The sequence below is a fragment of the Camellia sinensis genome, chromosome 6 (genome assembly GCF_055761805.1).
Source record: "Camellia sinensis isolate YWXY chromosome 6, ASM5576180v1, whole genome shotgun sequence".
Lineage (NCBI taxonomy): Eukaryota > Viridiplantae > Streptophyta > Magnoliopsida > Ericales > Theaceae > Camellia > Camellia sinensis.
In genome coordinates this window covers 93578188-93589130 of record NC_138966.1, presented here as the reverse complement: position 1 = coordinate 93589130, position 10943 = coordinate 93578188, and the positions used below count along the sequence as shown (strand labels likewise).

General features: G+C 37.2%; 1 protein-coding gene across 1 annotated transcript; it reads left to right on the top strand.

Annotated features, from left to right (window-relative positions):
• Window positions 1-1255: 1255 nt before the first annotated feature.
• LOC145793422 (uncharacterized) lies at window positions 1256-1768 on the top strand. Its single transcript, XM_082876248.1, has one exon. It carries the CDS (start codon window positions 1256-1258, stop codon window positions 1766-1768), a length of 513 nt encoding a protein of 170 aa, XP_082732374.1.
• The last annotated feature ends 9175 nt before the right edge of the window (window positions 1769-10943 follow it).

Here is a 10943-nt window from a genome sequence, read left to right as displayed (position 1 = left end):
CTCTGTTCTTCGCGAGTCATTTACGTTAGCATTTATAAATGATTGGAAAATCTGCGTACATTGGTACGACTCTGAAAGTACTTTGCTCTGTTGATATCTGGGCCTAAGGCCAATCTGTAAACTCTGCTAGGCCTAAGGCCGATCTATAAACTCTGCTAGGCCTAAGGGCAATCTATAAACTTTGTTAGGCCTAAGGCCGTTCTGTACACTATTAGGCTTAAAGCCACTCTGTATGAAATCTAGGACTAAGGCCGTTCTGAAAACATTTACGGAATAAGCTTAAGCACATAACCTCTGCATTTGTATACATTATAATGCAATTTAACTATTGAATTTTATAAGAACTATTATTCACTGAGCATCACTCATTCCGTGTTCTGTCTGTCTCTGTAGGTAACTAGCCTGCAAGTCAGCCTTAACCCGTCATGCCCGTTTCTCTTTTGTCAACGTTAGTGCGTCCAGGCACCTAAATGAAGCCCATTTGTTTTGTGGAATCTTTGCAGAGCTTTTAGCTTGGTGCACTGAACCTTTTATCTGATGTTGTAAAACATGATATACTTCCCTTATCATGGTTTTGTTATACCCTCAGACTTAGGAGTGGGTTTGTATATTTGTATATATATAATTATGGATGTGTTTACCATGCGCTAAATTACCTGTCATAAAGTGTTTGATCCTGGCATGTTAATATTAGCTCAATGGATGTTACTTTACGTTGTTAAATTCTTCCGTTCAGGCCCCATACGTTATACATATTGTTTTTGATGTCCGTTTCTGAAGTGATCATACCCGAACTTTTAGGGACGGGTTTGGGGGTGTGACAAGTGGTATCAGAGCACTAGTTGCTATCTCACACACGAATCCATTGAGCCATAGGATGTCTAGAAAAGACTTAGGCATCATGCATAATATTCTGAATGCATATGGAAAGATTGATGGCAACGTTGATTGTATGTGTAACATCTACTAACTCCAATGATTATGGTCCATGTCCATTGTATATCTCTTGTGTATATTGTAAATGATTGTTTTGTAGAATATGGTGAGGACAAGGATGGAAGACTCAGAAGATGCTACTTTTGCACGGTTGGACAGAATGGAAAGAATGATCTTGGAAATGGCAGAGACCCTACGACAACAACAACAACAGCCACAACCACAACCGCCACCGCCACCGCCACCGGTACCTCCGCCTGTGGTATAGGATTTCCATGCTGAGGACCGGACTATTACCCTCACGAGGGAATTTAAGAAGATGAAGCCACCATCGTTTAAAAGAGGAATAGAACCAATGAAGGCTGAAGCATGGGTGTTGGGGATAGAAAAGCTGTTTGAAGTTTTCCCTTGTACCGAAGCCCAAAAAGTACAACTTACTGCCTTCAGTCTTGAAGACGAAGCGCGGAGGTGGTGGATGCTTACGAGAACCGTGCATCAAGGCTTGACATGGGACAAATTCTTGGAACTATTTTATGACAAGTACTTCCCTCAAAGTATGCGAGACAAGAAGGTGACAGAATTTGAAACTCTCAGACAAGGAAATAAGACCGTTGTAGAGTATGAAGCCCAATTTGCAGAATTAGCTCAGTTTGCACCTCATATGGTGGACACAGATTATAAAAAAGCACAAAAATTTGAGGGGGGACTACGGACTTCTATCCTTGACCAAGTCAACATGTTAAAGTTACCCACCTATGTTGATGTATTGGAGAGGGCTGTTATAGCAGAAGGAAACATTGTTGCTCAAAATCGGATCTCCGAATGGAAATGAAAGAGGCAGAACACACAATTGTCAAAGGGGTCAACCACTCCACCTAGCAAGAAACAAAACTCAGGGACTTCTAGTATTTCCACCTCTACTCAAGATTCAATTCCTGTTTGTTCAGAATGCGGAAAGAAGCACCGGGGGACTTGCTATTGATTGTCTGGAGCATGTTTTAGGTGTGGCAAAACAGGTCATCTGGTAAGGGATTGTCCTCAAAGGAATCAACAAAATGGAAGTAGGGCTACTACAAGTTCAGTAGGGTTTACACCAGCTCCCAACACCAAGTCAGCTGTCAAGCCTGTTAATAACAAAGACCCCGCAAGACATGGGAGAGTGTTTGCATTGGTTCCGGGAGATGTGCAAAATGCTGCAACAGTGGTGTCAGGTACATTTATTGTTCACGGTCATTCTGCTCATGTATTGTTTGATTCTGGTTCTACCTATTCCTTTGTGTCAAAGTTATTTGCTCAAAATTTAGATAAATCTATGGAAGTATTATCTTACATGCTATGTGTGTCTTCACCTTTGGAGACTCTATGATCTGTACTTCTGTATACCTTGCTTGTGAACTCCTAATTGGGGATATCCGGGTATATGCCAACTTATTGCCTCTTGACATGACTCACTTCGATATTATTCTAGGTATGGACTGGCTGAGTGAATATTGTGCAACTATTAACTGTTTGACTAAGCAAATCAGTTTTCGTCCTCCGGGACAATCAGAATCTACCTTTCAGGGACGTGGAGTGACTTCTCCACCTTATTTGATTTCTGCAGTAAAGGTTTGTAAATTAATTCAGAAAGGGTGTCAGGGGTATTTATGCAGTGTTTTGGAAGGGCAAGTGATGAATGGGAGTACTGACATGATTCCAGTTGTCTGTGAATTTTCGGACGTTTTTCCGGAAGAATTACCGGGGGAGTTAGTAGACCGTGAAATCGAGTTTACAATTGAAGTGGCGCTGGGAACTCAACCCATTTTTAAGACTCTGTATAGAATGTCACCAGTTGAAATGAAGGAATTAAAGATTCAGTTGCAAGATTTACTTGATAAGGAGTTCATTCGCCCGTGTGTCTCTCTCTGGGGTGCACCAGTTTTGTTTGTGAAAAAGAAAGACGGAACACTCCGATTATGTATAGATTACAGGGAACTTAATCAGGTAAGGACCAAGAATAAGTACCCATTGCCACAAATCGATGATTTGTTTGACCAGCTACAAGGGGCACAAGTCTTTTCGAAAATTGACTTACGGTCTGGATACCACCAACTGAAGGTCAAAGCTGACGACGTTGAGAAAATAGCTTTTCGAACCCGATACGACCATTATGAATTTCTGGTTATGCCCTTTGGAGTTACTAACGCAGCAGCAGCGTTTATGGATTTGATGAACCGTGTCTTCAAGCCCTATCTGGATGAGTTTGTAGTGGTATTTATCGATGACATCCTCATTTACTCGAAGAATGCAGAAACTCACGAGAATCATCTTCGTTTAATTCTTCCAACACTTCGAGAAAAGAAATTATATGCAAAGTTGAAGAAATGTGAATTCTGGCTACATGAAGTAGCATTCTTGGGACATGTGATAACGAAGGAAGGCATATCTGTGGATTCGCATAAGATTGAGGCAATTGTGAATTGGCCAACTCCTACCAATGTGACGAAGGTGCGTAGTTTCATGGGATTAGCCGGGTATTACAGGAGGTTTGTTCAAGATTTCTCCAAAATCGCTGTACCGCTTACACAACTGACTCAAAAGGGAGTTGCGTTTGAATGGTCAGAACATCAGGAATCTGCTTGCCAGGAATTAAAAATGAAGTTAACTACAGCTCCGGTTCTTGCTTTACCATCTGATACTGAAGGATTCGTGATCTATAGTGATGCTTCCCATAAAGGACTCGGCTGTGTACTTATGCAAAATGGAAGAGTCATCGCGTATGCTTCCCGACAGGTCAAACCCCAAGAAAAGAATTATCCCACACGTGATCTTGAGCTAGCAGCGGTGGTTTTTGCTTTGAAGATATGGCGGCACTATCTGTATAAGACTACCTGTGAAGTTTATACTGATCATAAGAGCCTCAAGTACCTTTTTACTCAGAAAGAGTTGAATATTTGACAACGGCGATGGTTAGAACTTATTAAAGATTATGATTTGTAGATCCATTACCATCCTGGTAAAGCCAATACGGTAGCAGACGCACTTAGTCGAAAAAGTATGGGAAATTTGGCGAATTTGTTTGCGGAACAAAGAGAGTTATTGGTTGAATTGGGTAAAATGAATGTAGACCTTGTGGTGCATGAACGGGAGGCCATAGTAGCAGCAGTGATGGCCCAACCGACATTAATTGAAGAAGTCAAACTATGTCAGATGGAGGATGAAACTCTGAAGAGGATATGGTGAATTCGGGATTCAATTTGGTGAATTCAGTACTCAAATTTCACGGCAGATTATGCGTTTCCAATGTGTCAGAAGTCAAACAGAAATTGATGGAAGAAGCGCATGCCTCGAGATTTTCATTGCATCCTAGGAGCACTAAGATGTATTAGGATTTAAAACAAAATTTTTGGTGGCCAAATATGAAAAAGGACATGGCGGATTTCGTCTCCAAATGTTTGCAATGTCAGCAAGTAAAGGCAGAGCATCAGAGACCGGCAGGGTTATTGCAACCCCTTCCAATCCTGGAATGGAAGTGGGAACATCTGACCATGGATTTCGTTGTAGGGTTACCACAGACTCCTCGGGGTATGAATTCTGTATCGGTCATTGTAGACCGGTTAACTAAGTTTGCTCATTTTCTACCTATGAAAACTCAGTAAAATGCGAACAAACTTGCTGTAATCTATGTAAGTAAAGTTGTGAGGCTCCATGTGGTCCCGATTTCAATAGTATCAGATAGAGATCCAAAGTTTGTATCTAGATTCTGGCAGAGCCTACAAGGAGCAATGGGCACAGAATTAAAGTTTAGTACAACTTTCCACTCTCAGACAGACGGACAATCCGAGAGAACGATACAGACATTAGAAGATATGCTCCGAATATGTGTTCTGGGTTTCCAGGGAAGTTAGGAAACTCATCTACTGTTGGTAGAGTTCGCGTACAATAATAGTTACCATTCGAGTGTTGGAATGGCACCCTATGAAGCTCTATATGGCAGACCATGTCGCTCCCCCGTGTGTTGGACTGAAGTTGGAGACAGGGCATTGTTACGGCCTGAAATTGTTCAGTTGACAACAGAAAAGGTTCAAATTATCAGAGAAAGACTGAAAACCACCCAAAGTAAATAAAAAAGTTATGCGGACAATCGACGGAGAGATTTGGAATTTGAGGTGGGTAATCATGTTTTTATGAAGGTTACCCCGATGAAGGGGCATCTAAGGTTCGGTAAGAGGGGTAAGTTGACACCCCGATATATTGGTCTATTCCAGATTCTGGAGAAAGTAGGTTCTGTGGCTTACCGAGTTGCTCTTCCTCCAAGTATGAGTCAAGTGCTTAACGTGTTCCACATCTCTATGCTTCGAAGCTACCTTCCGGATCCGTCTCATGTTATTGATTACCACCAAATTGTGTTGGGTGATAAGTTGACTTATGAAGAAAGACCAATTCGGATTTTGGATCGGCAAGTGAAACAACTGCGAAATCGAGAAATCCCTACGGTGAAAATTGAATGGAAAGAACATTATGGGACTGAAGCTACTTGGGAAAAAGAAGAAGGAATGCAATACCAATATCCGTATCTGTTCCTATCCTAAGGTAAAACAAGTTCGAGGGACCAAACTTATTTAGGGGGGGAGAGTATAATAACCCAACCCTCGTACATGTTTTCTGGTATACTTTCAGTCTCCTATTCTGTGCATTTATATGCTTATTGTGAAATTTCGTGCGAAATGAAGTTTAATTAAGTGAATCTTATGAATATAGACTCATATCTGTCTAATAGGAGAAGTATCTGTTACAATTATAATGTTTGGATTAGAAATTGAAAGCCATAGGAGCTTAATAATCTGAAATTGATTTTATATTTAAGATCAGCATGATTTTTAAGTCATAATATGATTTTCTATGAAATTTTGATTTGGAACGACTAAACTGATTGAATTTCGTCCTTATTCACCTTTTATATTTATATCTATGTTCTTCAAACATTTGGTTGAGAGCCATTACACAAATATCTCCTGAGAGAGAGAATTGAAGAGGTGAATTAGAAAGGAAGAGGGGTGGTTCAACAAGGAGGAGGATTGGGGGATTTGAGAGGGTTTATGGAAATTTAAGCTCAAGGTATGTAAACTTCACCTTAAATAAACTCTTTCTTGAATTTGAGTAAACATGCCCTTCTATTTGGGTGAGCTAGGGTTTAGGGTTGAAGTGTTGTATGTGATCATTATTTAATTGGGAAGTTGTACTTACCATATAGTTGTCTTGGGAACTAATTTGAACTATATGAACAAATTGCATCTTGCTTCCCTGTTATTTCATATGGGAACTCATTTATGTATTGGATTATGTGATTAGATGGCTATATATATATATGTATATGTTTAAGTGAACTCAAAAATAATTAGAACTTTTGAGAGCAATGAAGGCTTGATTGAACTTGTGATCCATATTTATGTGATGTTAAGCCATATTCTTATGCTAAATTTACCTATTCTGAGCAATATAAGATGTCTACCAAGTTAGGTGTTTACTTGAATTTCGGACTGCACAAACAAGGCAGAATCGCCGCACATGCGGGGCTCACTGCCGCACGTGCGAAAAACAAGGGATTTTGGGATTTGGCTACTGGAAAAACTGCACGTGCGGGGCTCACAACCGCACGTGCGGCCTATGTTGAGAAATTTTGCCTGCTCTGTTTTACGTGCTTGACCCTCTGATATTATTGAAATCTGTATTTGATGCCTTCAAATGTTTGTAAATTCATTCGAAGCGAAACGAATCAAAAAAATGATTTAAAAAGGAAAAAGGAAGTAATTTATGAGTTGTGCATGTGTGTAGGTCACAACACGGGTGGAACGATCGCTCCGCTACGGCACAGTGAGTACTAGTACCGCAGTTGTACAGCTATCTGCCGTTAATGATTATTATTATTAACGCTCTGTTCTTCACGAGTCATTTACATTAGCATTTATAAATGATTGGAAAATCTGCGTACATTGGTACGACTCTAAAAGTACTCTGCTCTGTTGATATCTGGGCCTAAGGCCAATTTGTAAACTTTGCTAGGCCTAAGGCCGATCTGTAAACTTTGCTAGGCCTAAGGCCAATCTGTAAACTTTGTTAGGCATAAGGCCGTTCTGTACACTATTAGGCTTAAAGCCACTCTGTATGAAATCTAGGCCTAAGGCTGTTCTGAAAACATTTACGGAATAAGCTTAAGCACATAACCTCTGCATTTGTATACATTATAATGCAATTTAACTGCTGAATTGTTTAAGTACTATTATTCACTGAATTTCGCTTATTCCGTGTTCTATCTCTGTAGGTAACCAGCCTGGAGGTCAACCTTAACCCGTCATGCCCGTTTCTCTTTTGTCAACCTCAGTGCGTCCAGGCACCTAAATGAAGCCCATTTGTTTTGTGGAATCTTTGCAGAGCTTTTAGCTTGGTGCACTGAACCTTTTATCTGATGTTGTAAAACATGATATACTTCCCTTATCATGGTTTTGTTATACCCACAGACTTGGGAGTGGGTCTGTATATTTGTATATATATAATTATGGATGTGTTTACCATGTGTTAAATTACCTGTCATAAAGTGTTTGATCCTGGCATGTTAGTATTAGCTCAATGGATGTTACTTTACGTCGTTAAATGCTTCCGTTCAGGCCCCATACGTTATACATATTGTTTTTTATGTCCGTTTCTGAAGTAATCATGCCTGAACTTCTAGGGGCAGGTTTGGGGGTGTGACAGTTTGGATATGCACTTTTTGCCGATTAGAGAATCCATTTATTCGGCTCCCACACAAAATTAGAAACAATCTTAATGTGTCATCTTGTATTGATTTAATGGATTCCATTTTTCATATCTATTACAGTATTATTATTGTTATTATTGGTGACAAATGAGATGATATCCAGATTTTAAGACACAAAATTCTCTATGTCCGAAAGAGTGTTTTTCCTATGCATAAACCAAGTGATTTGATTTTTAATTAAATTTAAATAAAATTGCGATGCGTAGCTACGAAGAATATAATAGAGGGACACACTTTCTGAGAAGATGCTTCTAGCCCGTAGCCCCAATCCGCTCGTACATACTCGTGCTCAATTAAATGAAATTTCATTTAAGAATATTGGTTCGAAAAGTAATGTGTTAAACATATTTTTTTAAGGATAAATTATACTGATAATTTTTATATTTTGTTTTGTGCGTCATTTTAGTCATCATACTTTCAATTAATTCAATTTTAATTTTAAATTTTAAATTTTGTATCAATTTGGTCTAACTGATATCGCCGTTAGTACTTTTGATAGAAAATTATCACTGAATTAGTTAAAGTTAAGTCACTGAGTTAAATAAATTTATAATTTTACCTTAAAAAATATGACATATTTTACTTATGTACATATTTTTCATTAAAAAATACTTACAATTGTAAACAATTAGACTAAATTGAGACAAAATTATACATTTAAAATCAAAATCGAACTAATTGAAATTATAAAGACTAAAATGATACAAAGACTAAAATATAAGAAATTTTCACATAATTTACCCTTTTTTAAAACTTATTAAGTTTTCAAATTAAATTTTAACAACAAATTACCCGACTCAACTCATTTCATTTGCAGTATCTTATAATTTCAGCTAATCAAAACAATGATTAAAGCAATGGAAACCGAGAGAAGTAATTCCTACTCCTAGAGCAATTCTATGGCCATGTTTGGGACGTGAAATTTTAGTCCTTTTTAGGTTAAAATTAAGAAGAAGAAGAAGAAGAAGAAGAAGAAGAAGAAGAAGTTAAAATAGTCAATAAGATAAAATATCACATCAAATTCATAATTATTTTAATTTTTCTCTTACAAATATCACATCTAACTATAAAAAAATCTAATAATCTTTCTAAATACAAAAATTTTAACCTACTAAAATAACTAAAAATTAAAATAACCTATTAAAATAGTAATTTTCCAAACACTCACTATGTGAGATGCTTCAATTAATAATTATTAGTCTATATAGTGGATAAATCAATTTTCTGTTGGCATTTTGAACAACATTATAAAAAAATAAATAAAATAAAAAATTATTTAGTGACGAGATTGAATCATTACTTCAGAATCACATGATATGAACATTTATGTCACACATTTTCTCATATAAATTGTCATTATGTAACTATTTCTGATTTAAATTTTTTCTCCATCAATATTCAATTTATTTATTTATTTATTTTTTGTTGTTGTTGTTGTTGTAAGATCACGGTTACAACTGTCCTCAATTATGCATCTCCTATAGGGGTATAAATTTGGCTCAATTTGGCTCCGATGTCGGACCTTCGGGCTTTCGCTAAAATTCGGGCAGGCCTGGCCCGACCTGGCCTATGAACCAGAAAACTAAGCCCAGGCCCACAAGTTAGGCCAAGTTTGGCATGTCTTGAAAAAGACAAAAAGTCAAAAAGTCACTATCTTATTTAAGTCACATCATCTTATTTAAGTCATATTACATCTCTAACACATCACTTCAAACCCAACCCCAACCCATATTTCATAAAAAGTCAAAAAGTGCACTTATTTAGATCATCCCAAACAACCCCTTATTATGGTTTTGGGCGAGTTGAGCTGGTGGGCTCGGGCTTGAGCCAAGCTTGAACATTTTTTCCTATTTTTTTAGCAAAATTTTATTTTTTCCACCAAAAATGACACTGGACCTCAGACAGGCCGGGCTTTGAGTAGGCCTCGAGTTGGCTGATGGGTCGGGCCAGGGTCTTGGGCTAGGATCAGGCCCGAGCCTAACTTGGCCTAATCGGACCAGGTCTACCCCGAATTGCAGGCCATTTTTACATTTCTATTCCTAGTGTGCCCTCCTTAATGTACCATAAAATATTTCAGCCCAAAGATAGAAAATAAAAGAAGATTTTGATCCATATGTGTGTAATCTATATGTTTAGAGTATCTATAGCCGTCCGTTGATAGTAATAAATATCAAATTTGAATATGACCCAATTGCTTTCAATTTCCAAACCATAATTTTATGATATGAGACAACAATGCAGATTTCAAAGCAAGTGTTGCATGTTCCATTAAAGAAGTTTCATCACCCAAATCCAATTTGGAATCTGATGATTTAATAATATCCATCTTGGCTTCTTGAACTTTTGAAGTATAATCTTCAGTCCAAAAATGAGAACCTACAACATCAAATTTTTCAATTTTTTATTTATCTATATAGCTGTAGTTTCTTGTTCTTCTACTTCTATGGGTCAGTGTCATGAAAAAGAAAAATAAAGAAGGTGCAAGTTATTGTTTCTCCTCCCATGTCCATTGGCATAGTTTGTTTTTGAATTGATTGAATGTGTAGTTTAATCCTTCATTACTAACCAAGCAATTTCATATGTTTGCATATCTATCTATCTATCTATTTATATTATTATCAAATGTGAACAACTCACTTGATTTCAATGAATCTTCTTTCTTTTTGCCACGTGGTCTTTTCTATTTACGCGAAGTATTAATTTCTGCATCTAGAAGAGGGGGGGGGGAGTGTTTACAAGGGACACAAGATTTTAACATAATAATTGACATAATAAAGAACTGTTTTACCACTTAAACAATATAGAAGATATGTTTTCAATTCAAAATTAAAATTTATATTGTAAGCACACCCATTGGGTGAGCTCACACCTCTAATATATATATATATATATATTCTATCTATATATCTACCTATTTATCTATCTATATTATTATTAAGTGAAGGTTATACTTGGTGTGCAAGCCTTCACGTCATGCCACGTGGCAATTTTGTCTATCCTAAAATAAAAAATTATTATTCAACAGAGTGAGCAAAATTTGAACCCAACAATTTTGAGTTTCATTAAGAACACTCTTACTATTTAGGTAACATACATATTATAATACTAATTTATTTATTATTTATTTTTAATTTTACTCATCTGAATTGCATACGTATCACGTGTGCCCCCCGCTAATCTATATATTATATAAGGGAAAATGAGTTTTTAA